The sequence below is a fragment of the Sceloporus undulatus genome, unplaced genomic scaffold (genome assembly GCF_019175285.1).
Source record: "Sceloporus undulatus isolate JIND9_A2432 ecotype Alabama unplaced genomic scaffold, SceUnd_v1.1 scaffold_14, whole genome shotgun sequence".
Classification (NCBI taxonomy): Eukaryota; Metazoa; Chordata; class Lepidosauria; order Squamata; family Phrynosomatidae; genus Sceloporus; species Sceloporus undulatus.
The window spans coordinates 2,047,287-2,063,850 of NW_024802936.1; the positions used below are offsets into that span (position 1 = coordinate 2,047,287).

The window sequence follows — 16,564 nt, forward strand, 5'->3', positions numbered from 1 at the left end:
TTGGCCTGAATCTGTTTGGATTTTCTAGGAGCTGCTATGTTGGTCACCAAAGCTCCCAAGTTCAATATAATAATCACATCAACATTAGTATTCCCCTTAAGTATTCTTAAACCTTGGTCTATTAGGAAATTAACATGGGAAGCAGTTGCAGCTTTTCTACTAAGATTTATTCTAGTAACACAAATAGCATGTATAAATATGCCGCCATTTGTAGCACAACTTAACATAGACACATCATAGGCACAAGTTTATACCTCTATTAGAATTATGTCTTCTAGCATTAGCATGTCTGTTTTATCTATACACCAGCAGTTGTTTGGGTATTAAATAACAAGCTTCATCAGAAAAGACATACCATGTATAGGAACATAGGTTTTAAGGAATCACTTGGTGGAGACAGCAGAGGTGGGCCAGTTTACCAAGAGCAAAATCTTGTGTTTTGCTGCTCAAGGGTTTTCTGTTATACCTACTTCCACCTTCATTTAAACCAATCGGACGGAAAATCTGCAGTCTTCCCATGCTTTCTCATTCAATCAAAAGAGGGATCTGAGGTAAGGTGGGCATAATTTCTACCTGTTCAAGCCCAATTTATTTGAGGTTTGTTTTCTCTCCTAACACTAGTGTCTCCTTTTCTCGTATACAGGGGTGAAGATATTTTTCTGATATTAAGGCAGCAACCTTGTGCTGTTGGGATTGTTATTACAAGTCAGTTAGTACCTTCATCTTTCTTTATACATAGGCTGGCTCCCTTCCTTAAGTTAAAGTTTTTATTTAAAAGGCTCAGGCATGCCACCATTATCTGTAGAGGAGACTCAAAATGGAATGTTTCCTTTATCTTTGTCATCATGAGCAGTAAGTGTAAATAAAGAAAACAGCAGGTAAAATTGCAGAAACAAAATACTTGCTCTGGTATTTTCAATGCATATGTAACATTCAAGCATGGGTCCAAACTGCCAGACTCATCTTGATCTGGCCTTCCATACCCTTTCCAGGACGCTGTCTCACCTAATGCATCTTGTAGCTCCCCTTCTAAAATTCTGCAACCCTGTGGCTCTATTTTGATTGAACTGACATACAAGGTAGCCCACTGTAAAATAGTAAATTTTATTTTTTTAATTATGTGTTTTTTTATTGTGTCTATTGATGTAAACATTTCCTAAAACTTCAGCTAGGCTGCACTCAGCTATTTGACATAAGCACTACTGCAACTCAAATTATTGCATGTGCTGCTTTTGTATCTTACTTGCCATGAATTTAGGGGCAAGCTGAGGTATGGTGAAGGGATATACAGTATAATAAATGATTGTAAGGGAATAGTTGTCACACAGGTGGTATAACAACAGAATAGAGGAGAGAGGCATGGACTGAAACATCCAAGGTCATTACTCTAGGGAGGAAATAGAAGAAAAGAAGAAGAGGCAGTATGGGAAAAGAGAGAACCAGAGTTGTTTTCAGTATGTAACTAATGAATTGCCAGCCCATCAGTATTTTGAAATGATGCGTTTTAATTAGACGATGTTGACATTTGCTGTTTAAGTTCTGATAATGAATGTCTCTGGTGTTGTCTTATAGTTATTGAATAAATGTTTGCTGAGTTTTAATTGCTTAAGTCTGAATTTCTGAACTTGGTTAACTGTTGGATTTATCAAATTAGTTGATATACTGTAAATACAGTTTTTGTTTTTCTTGACATTTAGTAATTAAGACAAAACCACTTGATCTTGTCAGCCAATTATGACTGTTGCAAAAAAAATAATGGCCTGATACATGTGCATGTTAAGCTTTTATAAGCTGTTTGTGTTTTGCTAATTTTATATTTTTGTCCCAATTGTGTTGTACTGCTACATGTTTACTTTTCCAAATGGATGCAATCTTCTGCACTATACTATGGTCCAGTTGTTAAGAAACATGGATGAATTGAATCATGTTATACCACTCCCCTGATATCCAAGTAGTACACCAAACATTAAACTGAGACTTCTATTAAAATTAGCCTCATGGTCTATGCTTAAATGCAACATAAAGCTCTTAGTAGTATTTGGATTTTAGGCCCCTCCCACTTCCAGAAACTGCTTCTATGGATGCAGTGACAGTGTTGAATGCAGCCCATGAAACTGAAGGTACTTATACACCGAGATATATATTTTTTCCTGCTATTCTTTTAGTACCAAAAGGAGGCAGTAAAATTGCTTCTTCTTCTCTCTGCTCTGTTAAGAACAAGATATGTCCACTGGCTCATCCCTGGAAATCCAGGCAAATTCCTGAAGAATGAGAAGCAGAAAAACCAGAGAATGCTATTTGCATAGCGTATCAGGTCAAGCCACTAGGTGGTACCTGTAGCTTTCACAGAAATCATATATGTGGAGGTCTTAACAGACAACCCCTCCCTCACAGCGCCAAACCCAGATATTTCCTCAGATTCCCTCCTTGCCTTTTGGGGTATTTACACGTCCCACATAGCCGGGAAATACTGAAGAAGAGGAGGAGGGGGGGGAAGGATCTGAAAGTCTTGCAGTTTGTTCTGCCACTTTGTATGATGGCAATTGGCAACCTTCCTCCAGTAGCAGGCCTTCTATCATGGTCTACTTTGAAGAGTTGCTGTGAAGCTCTTTTCCTGACAAATACATTCAAAATGATTTAATGGTATTAAATATGGCAGAAGACTGTTTTACATGACAACTGCGGTCAGGATGGTATTGTTAAGAAGGATCGAATTAGGGGAATTTAATTAGCTCAAATATTACAAGACAGTGCACACAGCGAGGTCGGGTCCCTATGTGTATACCAGAGGTCATCTAGCCCAACCCCAAGAGACAGAGACTCGGAAGCCAATGAGGTGCAATTAAAATATAAAACATTTATTAAAGCCACACAACAAAGGGGATCACACACGCACACACACATTCAATGCTAAAGCAAGGGAGGGGTGAGTTCGGGAGTAAAGGAGAAAGGATAGAGGCACCGTTGGGATAATTACCTTAGGAGTCTTCTCCAAAGTGATGGATGTGAGGGATGGTGAATGGTGAGACACGGCTGCGGGAACAGGGAAAGCAAGCGGCGACCACGGTGGCTAGGAGCTGAGTTCCAGCGGGCAAAGCTAACAAGAGGCCCGAGAGACAGTGAGCTTTGGCTTAGCTCAAGTGATTTCAGCGGAGTCCAAGACTCAAGAATCGCAAGCTTGGAGCAGGCTGCTCAACAAGCAAGGTATCAGGTCTGGAACTCAAAGCTCAACAAGCCCACTGGAGGGTTGGAAGTGGGGTCCTTATATACCCCTAAACATAACCTCAGGCTATGACAGCCTGGCGAACAAAGGCTTGATGACTCTATCTTTAAGCTGAAACTTACACAATGGATACACAAAGAAGAGGTCTGGCACTTTTCAGGAGGGGACAAATATCTCGATGGTGGAGCCGTTAACTTAATCACTGGTTCTCAAAAGGAGGAAGCTCTGCTATTGTCTTCTTGCTTTGGGCAGCCTGTGAAACTAGTACGGCAACACCCAAAACTGCTTGCTGAAAGATTTAAATTCTACCTTTTTTCCTTGACCAAGCCTAGCAGGACAGCTGGCTACGTGGTCAGCTCGCTTTTAGGGTAATGGCGGCTAGCGATGGGGTCAGTCAGGGGTCATAGATTCAGATCGCATGGCACCCAAAATTTATATAAAACCAAACTTGGTAACAGTATGGGCTAAAAAACTGAGATCTCATGTTTCCCCTTCAAGGGTGGATTGGCTATGGAAAACGCTTGATTTGATAGAAATTGATAAATTGATTTTTTTACTCAGAGACAAGTCTCTGGATCAATTTAACACTGAATGGGCAGATCTACTGAAGGAAATTTGGACCATGTTGAAGTTGACCATTGATGAATAAGTTTTGTTGTTATTGTTGTTTTGTTTGTTTATGTGTTTTTGTTCTCTCTGCTCTCACTTCTTTCACTATCTCCCCTTGGAGCGCAGATGCTGTCAGTTGGAATGTTAACTTTTGTTTTTAAATGGGGCTAATCTGAAGAAAGTTGTGTAAGAATTCTAGCTTTATTAAATTTGTTTGTATAGTTTAGTACTAAGGCATTCAACTTAAACTAATCGGGTGAGTTTTGCAGACAAATGATTGTAAAAATAAAGTCTATACAAAGTCAATTTCAGTGATGGCGAACCTTTTTCAGTTCGCGTGCCGGGGGCGGGGCTTCTACCCCCAGGATGGGGGCTGGGTGCCGGGGTGGGGCTTCTGCCCTCCAGGGGGCGGGGCTTCCATCCTCTTTTCCCTTCTGGGGCCTTCAGAGCCCGGCAAAAGGACCATGGAGGACGGTGCACAGTCCTCCGGCGTTTGCCAGCCCCTGAGCATCCCTTCTGGGGCCGTCAGAGGCTGGCAAAAGGGCCCTCGCCCTTCCTTCGCTCGCTGCGAAAGGGCTCCCTGGAGCCCTTTCTTGGCGAGCGAAGGAAAGCCGGGAGGAGGAAGAGTTTGGGCACACATCCCAGCCCCCTTCTCCTCGGCCTTCACTCCGTGCGCAAGGGCTCCATGGAGCCCTTTCGAGCGGAGCGAAGGGAAGCTGGGAGGGAAGAGGGCTGGGAGGAGGAGACAGACGCGCACACGCCTCTGTTTCCTCCTTCCAGGTCTGAAAATGGTAGGGAGGAGGCGGAAGGGGCACGTGCCTGTTCTGCCGTCTCCCTCGCCCCGTGCCTGGTGAAATCGCGCCGTGTGCCACCTGTGGCACGCGTGCAACGCGTTCGCCATCACGGGTATATACAATGGCTTAGGTCCTTGGAAGTCCTGTTTTAATAGTCTATTTGTTTGCTGTTTGTTTTTTGTGTACATGTCTTTTGTTTCTTTTCTGTGTATATAATTTATACTTTATAATAAATATTTTAAAAAACAATTTAATTGTGGCATGTTGGTAGTGAAATTAGTCATCCCTCCATATTTGTGGCTTTGAACTTTGAGGATTTGATTATTCACGGATTTCATTAATATATTCTCTCTAGGACTGTCTAGGTCCTTCAGTGCAACTCTGTGGTCAACTTTAACTAAAAGTTGCAGTGAAAGACCATTTGTAGCTACTCCAGTGCCATTCTATGGTGTATGTTGGACATTGACCACAGAGTTGCACTGGAGGACCTAGAGATTCCTAGAGAGGTGTCCTTCAGGTAAAAACACATGGTGTTTTTGTTATTTGCGTTTTTTCCATATTCACGGCCGTCTTGTTCCCCTAACCCTAGAGCAGGGGTCGGCAACCTCCGGCCCACGGGCCGGATGCGGCCTGCGAGCGCCTTTCCGCCGGCCCCCGGTCCCTCCTGCCGCTGATTTCGGCCGCTCCGGCCACCATTTTGCCCTGCAAAATGGCGGCGCCCATTAGGAGGCCCGATGCGGCAACCGGAGCCCTGAATCAGGGCTCCAGGAGCCGCACCGGGCCTTCCAATGGGCGCAGCCCACCTCCTTCCTGGCTCCACCCACCTCCCTCCTGGCTCCGCCCTCCCTCCTCCCTCCTATAAATGGTGGGGCGGGGGGGAAGGAGGAGGAGGCAGAGAGAGAGGGAGGGAGGGAGAGAAAAGAGAGGGAGGGAGGGGAGGAGAGAGAGAAAGAAAGGGTGGAAGGGAAAGGAAAGAGAGGGAGGGAGGGGAGGAGAGAGAGAGAGAAAGGGTGGGAGGGTGGGAGCCAGAGGAGAGAGAGGGAGGGAGGGAAGGAGGGAGAGAAAGGGTGGGAGGGAGAAGAGAGAGAGAGAGAGGGTGGGAGGGTGAGAGGGAGGGAGGAAGGGAAAGAAAGAAAGTGGTTTGAGACAGTGGCATGCATTTTTTGCTGTTTTGTGGCTTTGCCTAGTCACTTCCATTCTTACAAATATTGCTATTATTATTGTTGTTGTTATCCTTTGGTATTCTCTTTGCAAAATCCCCCCACATGGACTTGCTTGCTCTTTTCTGAGTTGAGACAGTTGTGCATGCATTTTTCCTGTGTTATGGCATTGCCTAGTAGCTTCTTGCAAATATTATTATTATGTGTCTCCGCCCCCAGAGGGTGGAAGCTCCACCCCCCCCGGCTTCGGCCCCCCCAGTTGTCTGAGGGACAGCAACCCGGCCCTCGGCTCAAAAAGGTTGCCTACCCCTGCCCTAGAGAATATGGAGGGACAACTGTACATGCTTTTAGATTTGCTTCTGAATGAAATAAGAAGGAAAGCTTATAAGGAAAAGTTCACATATCAAATGTCATGTGTGGAGGGTCTGAGATGGTTCTGACCAGAAGAAATCCCCTGTGAAAAAGGGTGACCCCACCCCCTTTGTGCCCTCCCTCCCAAATTTCTTTCAAAATCCTCACTCTGCTGTGCCTAAGCCTATTGGACCTGTACCTGGTAGTGTAATGGGCTAGATGAAGGCCAGAATAATAAACCTCAGTCATGATAAGATGGAGGTTCTGTGGATCATTGGTTCTCAGGTCCAATTGGGTAAAGAACTTGCTTTGGATGGTGTGGCACTACTCTGATAGAGTAGGTGCATAACATGAGAATACCCTTAGCTGCATCACTTGTCACTTGAAGTCCAGATGCATTCTGTGCTTTGACATTGCTTAGGTCAGGTTTCACTGGTCTAAAGCCTTACCTGGCCATACATAATCTATGCACTGGTAACTTCTATTTTACCAGTATTGGGGCCTCTATGTGAGTCTGCCCTTGACTCAGAAGCTGCAGCTAGCACAAAATGCAGCAACCAGACGATTGACTAGAACACCATATAGAAAGCATGTAACACTGGTTTTAAAGGAATTGCACTGACACCAATACACTAGTCCTAATGCAAGGTGATGGCTTATAACATTTAAAGCCTTGGATGAATTTAGAACCTGAAACAGTGTAGCTCTCTCTGTGCCTTTACTAATACAGTACTGAAGTCTGCTGGAGAGGCTCACTTTTTCTCCCACCAGTGGTGATAACATCTTGTGCTATTAAACTGAATGCACCCCTTTCAATCTTCCTCTATATTAAATAGTTTATTTATGATCCTGCTGCAGCTATTGGGCAAAGAGTTCAAGAATTTGGAAGGTACTCTCCTCTCCCTTCTCAATACTTTTCGTTTCATCAGGTAACATTTTTAAAAGAGAGCCAGCATGGTGTAGTGGCTAAAGTGCTGGATTGCCACTTTGGAGAACAGGGTTTGATTCCCAGTTTTGCCATGAAACTTTGCCATGTTCAGACATGAAACCCACTGGTTGACCTTGGGCAAGTCACATGCTCTCAGCCTCAGCAGCATGTAATGGCAAACCTCCTCTGAACAGATCTTGCCAAGAAAACCCTCTGATAGGGTTACCTTATGGTCACTATAGATTGGAGACAAGGCACACCACCATCACCACCCCATCACCTATGATTTTTAAAAGAAACCTCATCACTTGGCAGTATCACAAAATATTACTAGTCTCCAGTGCCTATTAGCTCTAGTCAGTCTGCCTAATGGGGAGGCTTTATGGGAGTTGTAGAAACATCTGGAGGAATAGTTCCCTAAATTGTGTTAAAAGCTTGTTTAGAATGTTTGAAGAGATGTCATATTGAGGATGGAAATATCATGTTTGCTGCTGCTCCAGAGAATAGGACCTGGACCAATGGATTCATATTACAGGAAAAAAGATTCCACCTCCAGTGAAAGGATGAACTTCCTGACAGTAAGAGCTGTTCGACAGTGGAAGATACTCCCTGGGAGAATGGTGGAGTGTCATGCCCAGCCTGGCTGAGCACTCAGGGGAGGACTCTGAGGCTGAGCTGGAGCTTTACCCTGAACCTGAGCCTGGCCCTAACTCTGCCCTCAGAGATCCAGCAGAGGCTGTGGCTTTAGAAGACAACCAGGAGCCCAACCTCCCGGCAGCAGGGCCTTCTAGTATTATGGACTTGAGGAGGATCATATACCTTTCTTCAGTCAGAGAAGATCAGAAAGGACATGCCTCCAGCACTTGAGGAGACTTTATGAAAAACACCAGCTCATTGCAACCACCTGCACTAATGAGGAATGATGATAAAAAGCCTTGGAAGGATGCCAGAGCTTTCATCAGAAGTTATCTGAGTTCTCTGCAGAAAGTACCTTGCTTCTTGACTTGATTGGCTTGACCCTTCAGTCTGAGTATAAACCAAATGGTCAAGCTAAGAGCAAAGTCAGAAAGTCTAAGTCAAGGGTTCCTGAAGAGCAGCATGGTCAGGTCAGTCTGTAGTCCAAAGAGTCAAGCTTCCTGGCTTGACCCTTTGGACTGCAGACTGAACTGATCATGCTGCTCTTCAGGAACCCTTGACCTAGACTGTCTGACTTTGCTCTTAGCTTGACCATTTGGTTTATACTCAGACTGATTCCTGCCTTTGTCTGCAAGTCTGCCTTGCAAGACTTATCTTGCTCCACAAATTCTGTGTGGTCTTTTGTGTTTTTTGGACTTGTTATCAGCTGTTGGCTGCTTTCCTGGTCATGGACTCTCCTTCTTTGGAGGTCTTTAAACAAGGGTTGGATGGCCATCTGATGGGGGTGCTTTGATGGTGAGCTCCTGCATGGCAGAATAGGATTGCACTGGGTGGCCCTTGTTGTTTCTTCCAACGCTATGATTGTATCTGCTTCATGTAACTGTTTTGTCCATCCTATTCCCTCAGTTATGAACTGTAATGGTTGTATATGAGTTGTTAGATAGCCATAAGTTATGATCACAAGGTCTAGGGACTGGGTTTTGTAATTTTTATTGGTAATCCACAACTCTTAATTATTCCATTGTCAATCTGTTACAATTTATTGAGGGTGCATCTGTACCAGCAGAAAACAAATCCTGGTGCAGCCCAGAGTATTCTGCTGTGGAGCTACACTGCATAAGCACCATGCATACCAGCACCAGAGCAGAATGGGACTGGATGGCCCTTGCGGTCTCTTCCAAATGTATGATTCTGTGAATCCAACACCTTTCTATTATTAGCATCAAACAAGGTGAGAATGTGTGACCAAGGGCCAGGCAAGTATATACACCTCACACTCTTCCATGCCAGCATTCTCTGACGGTGCCAGCCACAGATGCAGGAGAAGCGCCAAGAATAAGCTCTTCCAGAACATTGCGTCATAGCCCAGAAGCCCAGAGGAAATTATGGAGGCCGGCCATAGAAGACTTCCATTTCTCAAGGTGAGCATATGTCAGCTTTAGTTATAGTCAACTATTTCCCCACCTATATATAAACACAACACTTCTTGAAGCGGGTGGCATCAACTACCCGGTTCTTTTATGAACTGGTTGGAAAGGACTCTCCATCTAGATGGCCCTTGGGGTCTCTTCCGACTATGATTCTATCTCCATTTTTTCTCCTTTGCAAGTAAAACAACTTTTCATGAAGCAGGGTTGGGGAACTAACAGAGGGTTTCCTTTGTCGGAAAGATCCATGCACCTAGGGATGCCATAACCCGGCGGCCCCCGTGACAATCACGCTTTTGGGGGGGGCCCCTCACGGTCACGGCCCGGTTTGGGGGCCCCCCACGCCTTGTTCCCGGTTCGGGGTCCGCTCCTCCGCACACGGCTGTGCGCCAATCTCCCCACCTGGCGCACTGGCGTAGTCTAGAGAGCAGCTCTTTAAAACATCTGCCACTCAGAGCTATTATATACCAAGTGAGCCCACTTGGTATATACAGTGGTGCCTCGGGTTACGAAATTAATTCGTTCCGCGGCCGCTTTCGTAACCCGAAAAGCCTTCGTAAGCCGAATTGCCATAGGCGCTAATGGGGAAAAGCCGCGTTTCGTGCGAAAAAGCCGAAAAAAGCACCAAAAATTTTCTTCGTATCCCGAAAAAACATTCGTAACCCGGAACAATGATTTCCTATGGGAATTTTTCGTATCCCGAAAATTTCGTAACCTGGGTATTTCGTATCCCGAGGTACCACTGTATACCCTCAGGAAGCCTTACTTTTCAGGTTACAGTGAGCAAAGAAAAAAAGGCCATCAATCGTTCATGTTTCACTGGGAGTTTAATTGCCTCATCTTTTAAATGTAAACCGCGTCAGTATTCTTGTAATTCTTTATCACAGTATCGTTTTTGAGGCCCTAAACACCTTAAATTGTAATATGCAAATTTCTCCCGAAGCTGACCAATGGGAAAGAAGCAATCAGCCCTCCACTTGGGTTGGTTTTCAACGGCTTGGTAAAGGAAGAGCTTTTGCTTTGCTTGTAAATAGGAAACGCTTTGGGGTAGCAAAGGCTGCAGAAATAGTTTGACTCCCCCCTTAAACATCCATGGCTCAGTGCTATAGGATTCTGGGAAGTGTAGTTTCTTGTGGCACCAGAGCTCTTTTGACAAAAGGAGGCTGAATAGTCCACAGCGGAGGCGTTGCCTGAGGAGGGCAGAGCGGTGGAAGAGAGGAGGCTGCTCCGGATGGTCCTGGCACTTCCCTTGGCTCCCTCCCTCCCTCCCTCCGCCTCCTCCTCTCGGAGCAGCCCCACAGCCAAGCTCAGTCACACTCCCAGGCTTTTCTCTCCCCCCCCCCTTGCACTTTGAGACCCCTTTAACTGCCAAAGCTCAATGCTCTGGAATTCTGGTGTCTGAGGCATTTGGCCTTCTCTGTCAGAGAGCTCTGGTGCCACAATAGACTACAATTCCCAGGATTCCCCAGCACTGAGCAGTCTCAAACTGGACCATTTCCTCAGTGTGGATGCACCTGGGGAGGAATTCTGGGCACTGCAGTTCAACTACGTTTGGAGGGTTATGGGACTCCCTGTCAGAGATAGCTCTGGGGCCACAATGTACTACAATTCCCAGCATTCCCCAGCACTAACCCAGGACAGTTAAGTCACTCTCAAACTGGGTTATTTCCTCAGTGTGGATGCAGCTTTGGTGAGGAACTCTGGGCATTTCAGTCCAGCATTGTTTTATTTCTGCAGTGCATTTTGGACCAGAGACAAGGTGACCAGGCATCCTTCTCCTTTTCCAGGACATGTCCTCTTCTGTCACATTTCAAAATGTCCTCCATTTGGATCATGGCTAAGAAGCATGGATTTATAATTACATGGGTGTTTTTAGCTTTTATTTTTGGCCATGTCCTACATATTTTTGCTTGGGTGCCCTACATTTTGGGGTGAGGGCATTGGTCACCTTGGTCAGAGAGCTTTCCAGGGGTTTAACTGCCATTCTGCTGTTGTGCTGGAACAAACCACCATTCCCAGAATTCCATAGCATTAAGCCAAGACAGTTAAAGTGGTCTCAAACCAGATGATTTCTCCAGTGTAGATGCAGCCCAAGCCTTTTGCCTCTCTTATGCCTGAGATTTCAAAGCCCAGCCCTGGCACCACAACAAACTACAAATCCCAGGATTCCATAGGATGGAGTGATGAGAGTGAAAGCAGTGTGCAGCAGCCTAAGTTTGCTTAATGCAGTTCTTAACATGGTGCACCTCTTGCCTACAGAGTCTCCCAGGCCCCAGTGGGGCCCTAGAGTCCTCGAGGGGCTTGGGAGAGGCTGTCTCCCAGGCCCAGCCAGGCCTTGGAGAAGGTTTAAAAATGTAGGACCTTTTTTTTGGTTAATTTCCTGGCCAGGAAATTTTTTTAAAAATGTCCTACATTTTAAGCCTTGTCCTACATTTTTTCCCCAGTTTTGAGGTCCCCCAGGATGGCAACCCTACATGCTCCAGAAAATTAAGCAGGCATCTCTATGCATACCTACTGTATATACAGCAATTTAGGTCAAAGAAAAACCTGACTCAACTTATCGATGGGTCCATGGAAGTACTGTATCTTAACCCTTCCTTAAAAGAAGGAACCATCTCCTGGTGAAAAGCAAGAGTATAATATCTGAAGCACTGGCCCCCTCTACTCTCTCATCCATCCATCCAGCCTTAAGACAAAGCACAAAGAGTTGTGTCTGCTGGAGCTTTATAAGTTCTTTTGGGTCTCAAAGTCCAATTTGCTCCTTGTCTTCCCCGTTCTCAGCCATGAGGAGCCTGTGGAGGCTATTCTAGCCAGAAGAACAAAAACAGAAACGGTTCTCCTTATTTCCCCCCTAATTATTATGGATTGATTATTATGTTACTAGAATTCAAAGATACAGCCGTGTTAGTCTGGGGAACAGTATGTTCAGTGGGCCCTTGTGATCTGCTGGGGCTTGGTTCCAGGGCCCCCATGGATACCAAAATCCTTGGATGCTCAGCTCCCATTAAATGTAACGGCAGAGCAAAACGGCGTTCTTTACATCAAATGGCAACATCGCTGCAAGACAAAAAGTTGGCAACAGGCGCTTTCCTACACTTAAGTCTCTTCCCTCAGATTCTGAGGCGCCTTTGAGGCTCATTGAAAGAAAGAAGTTGGCAGCAGAGCTCCTAAAGTAGGTTCACTTTCGTTTTCCTCTCAGCGAGAAAGAATATTAGAGGAGGCGCTCCTCCCCCTCCCTCCCTGACGTCACGCCTCTTTCCCCCTTGGCCCCGCCCAACGTCCGTTGCCATGGCGCGCTTAACGGACGTGACGTTCCAGCACCGCGGAGGCCGGATTGAAACTCCCGCGAGCGCTTTCTCTTCCGGGTTTTCCCCTTCCTGGCCCCGCCCCCTCTGCGAATTCTTTCACGCTTTTGTTTGCGCGCCCCGACGGATAAGCCCCGCCCCGCACGGCTGGCCACGCCTCCAAGAAGCGGAGAAGCTGCCTCAGAAGGAGGAGGAAGAAGAGGATAAGGAGGGGCCGCGTTCTCGTTTGGCTGAGGGGCTTCGCAGTACCGTCCCAACATGGCAGCGGAGGGAAGTGACAGCGAGGACGATGGCAGCGGCCGCAAAGTGCTAACCCTCTTCGTGTACGATCGACGCCGAGACTGCTCCGACGACGACGAGAAACTTCTAGAATGTCGGGAGAGCTACGGCGGCTTCCGTAGCGCCGTCTGTCAGGTAAGGGACTGACTGAGAAAGACTTCAACGGCCGTGCCTCAAGGCGAGGGTATTCTGGGACCTGTAGTTTGTTGTGGGCACCAGAGTGGAGCTCTGCTCCGCTCTGGGGCCCACAACAAACTACAGGTCCCAGAATACCCTCGCCTTGAGGCACCGCAGCGATAGAAGTGCGGATTCACCCAGTATGTGGCATCCACCTGCCAACCTGCGTAGGACTCCTTCGGGAGGCTGTTTAAGCTTTTTGGGCCGGAAAAAAGGGCGCCAAAGGCCTCCGTCCAAACGCGTCATGGAAAGAGGAAGGTGCGAAGGGAGGCTGCCCTGGAGCCTCGAGATACGCGCTTTCATTTTGCTTTCTCCCCCGCGCCCCCTAGAGGCCGCCGGCGTTATTAACCGAAACCCTGTTCGCGCCCGCGTCTCCCTTTTTGACGCCTGTCGACTCGTTCTCTCAGTGGAGGCGCTCCTTCGGCGTTTCACCCCACAGCGACACCTACAGGGCGCATTCGGTATGAAGAGAGGGATGGCATGTGTTAAGGAGGCCGCGGGGTCCGCAGGAGCCCTGGTGGCGCAGCGGTTAAGCGCTGGCACTGCAGCCTCAAGGTGCAGAGTTCGATCCCAGGGGCGCCGAGGCTGACTTAACAGGCGTCTAACCTGTTCCTTCTCTGCCATAAACGCCAGTTCATTCCCAGGCTGCTGGCCGTGACCCTATAGCGCTTAGGTCCTTCCATAGGGAGCCCTGGAGGTGGCGCAGTGGTCAAAGGCAGGTATTGCAGCCACAATGTCGTGAGAGAGAGAGAGAGGTGTTCATTGTGGCTTCCAGGGAGAGCCCAGGCTTGATTAGTTAAAGGGCCTGTTTGTTTGCCTTTTTGGGCTGCCCATGGTATCATTAACACTCTAACACAGATGAGTGGATTTTGCTCCCATCCGCTTTCTTCCCTGTCCATAGTTCCTCTGCTTCTGGGTCTGTTAGGCCTAGTAGCGCAGATCTGTTCCTTAGATTGTTGATAGGTTCTGAGGAGATGTTGCTTGGATAATATTTTGGTACAATGACTGGTTTTGTTTTCTTCTTTGGTTTTAGTATTCTTTTTCGATAGAAGTAATTTGTGACTCAATCAGCTTCAGGTCTAATCTGGGCCACCAGGACGGAGCTTCTCCATCTTTTACTTTAATTATTATTATTATTATTATTATTATTTATATCCTGCCTCTCCCTGTATTGGATCGAGGCAGTAATTACATAATCTATTCCGTCTTTGTGTTGGCCATCTGGTGATGTCTATGTGTATAGCCTTCTTTCTGGCAGCATACAAAAGGTGTCTGCAATGAACAGGTTGTTGGCTTCACAGAAATCTGTCAGACGCTCACCTGCTTCATTTCTTTTGCCCAATCCAAATCTGCCTACTGTTATCAATTGTTTTTGCTTCCAGCTTTGGCATTCCAGTCGCATATCATCAGCTTGATATCTTGCATTGGTGCATTCTGAATTTCTTCCTGGACTTCTTTGTTTCCATTTCTTCCTCCTCTGATTCTGGGACTGCTGCACATACTCAAATTATGGTGAAATTAATAGGCTTTCCTTTGAGCCTTATTGAGATGATGTGGTCTGATTTGCATTGTATACTTGGACTGCTTTTGCCATATCTCTCCTGTTGCTTGGTGTCTTTTCATTCCCTGAGTAGAACGCTGTCTCAGGCAAAGTGGCCCATTCCTGCCCATTTTTGCTTGCTCACCGCCAATACTGCTATGTTCATGCATTTCATTTCCATTGTTACTCTGTCTAGTTTCTCTTGGCTCATGCTTCTCACGTTACATGTTCCCATTATGTGTGTGGTGCTCCTTTGAACAGCAGTTGCATTTTTGGGTACCATATATACTTGACTATAAGTCGACCTCATGTATAAGTCAAGGGCAAGTTTTGGAGCCAAAATTATGGATTTTGCTATGATCCATGGATAAGCCAAGAGTAAAACCTAGGAGCATATAGCAAAGGATCTAAAGGATGAAGCAAAGCAAAACATTGTGAGACAACTTATAAAACTCCAGCAGACACAACTCTTTGTGCTTTGTCTTAAGGCTGGATGGATGGGAGAGTAGAGGGGCTCAGTGCTTCAGATATTATACTCTTGCTTTTCACCAGGAGATGGTTCCTTCTTTTAAGGAAGGGTTAAGATACAGTATTTACAGTGACCCATGGATAAGTCAACTCAGTTTTTTTGGGAGTCAATTTTTTGACCTAAATTTCTAGACTTATACATGAATATATACAGTATTACTTGGCTCACCATTTTGAGTTTTTCTATGTCCTTGGCTCATCTGACAAACGTGATTATCTTTTGTTCCTTCCTATCTGTCTGTCTGTCTGTGTTCTTATCCTGCCAGTGTCTCACTTGGGGCTGTATTATCATAAGGTTTTCATAGGTAACGATTCAGGGAGGATCCCCTTAGCTTCCTTGTGCGCAGTGCTAGTGTGTCTTAGCTGTGGTGTCACTGCTGTTCTCTCAACATCAGTGTCTCCCACCATTTCTGCTGGGGGTAGTGTGGATGTGCACCAGCAGCGCTCCTGCTCTTTTTTTCTTGGGCTCTCAAGTGGATAAGTTAAATCAGATGGGAATACTTACAGACAACTATCATCTCCTTTCTCCCCAACCTATTCGTGCGTTTCATCCAGAATCCAGAAGAGCAGAACTGAGTTTTCCCACACAGTTCCTAGTAGTGCATACCAGTAAAAGTGGAGGTTACTGGCTTTCTCCTCCATTAAATAACTAAAAATGTCATAAGTCACTAAAAATGTCAGTGCTAAGAAAACAGCTCTAATAAATTAATCGAGTGCAGATCTTATCACTTTGATGGTTTGTTATTCATAATTCTAGTCATGCATAGTCACTGTGATACCAGACAACCAAGAGAAATAGGAAGATTTTTAACGATAAAAAATAATTTAATACACTACTATGGCATTTTTTTAAAAAAAAAACAGTTGCAAATATTTGAAGGTAAACTGGTATCATCATATATGTAATAAAGTCAGTGAACTAGTCAAAAAGAAAAGTATTTTGCTTTGCTTTTTTCTTTTTCAAATAAAAAGGCAAGCTAAGGATAGCCATATACACTATCCCTTTTTAAGGTTTAAGTTGAAAGTCTAGGAGAGGAAGGTAGAGTTTATTGAGTTTCCCTTTGCTTTATGGAGCTAAAGGGAATTGCCATCTCCCTTATCCCTGCTGTTTCCTGAAGGGAGGAAAGATCTTCGTACACAGCTTTATGAATACAGTACTGTTGTTTTCAACTTGTTGTTCAGTACAGAAGCCTGCTGAGAAATGATTAGCAGTACACCTAGTGATGCAATACTTCTAATTAAAGTATAAAACAAACTCAAGGAAGTTGTGATTAGGTGCCCAGAGATTTTCCTCTAGAGCCAAATAAAACTTTATTGTAGGCCTGGTATCTTACTGAACTTCTTAAAAATTAGAAATTTGCAAGTAAAGCTGTCTTAAAACAGTTATCTCTAGAACAGGGGTAGGCAACCTTTTTGAGCCGGGGGCCGGGTTGCTGTCCCTCAGACAACTGGGGGGCCGAAGCCGGAGGGTGGAGCTTCCACCCTCTGGGGGCGGAGCCGCACATGGGGGTGGAGCTTCCACCCTCTGGGGCGGAGCCACATGCTAGGGCGGAGCTTCCACTATCCAGGGGCGGAGCCACATGTCAGGGGTGGAGTTTCCACCCTCC

General features: G+C 45.9%; 1 protein-coding gene across 2 annotated transcripts in view; it reads left to right on the forward strand.

The window, feature by feature from the left end:
* The first annotated feature begins 12,506 nt into the window (after positions 1-12,506).
* The window catches only part of LOC121917290 (structural maintenance of chromosomes flexible hinge domain-containing protein 1-like), a 138,301-nt gene continuing 134,243 nt past the window's right edge, over positions 12,507-16,564 (forward strand). Inside the window, exon 1 of one of the 2 annotated variants that reach the window (XM_042443104.1) lies at positions 12,507-12,847. In XM_042443104.1, coding sequence (XP_042299038.1) covers positions 12,692-12,847 — 156 coding nt within the window. In that variant the 5' untranslated portion in view covers positions 12,507-12,691. The remainder of the gene's footprint in view (positions 12,848-16,564) is intronic. The other variant, XM_042443106.1, reaches the window with a different exon arrangement.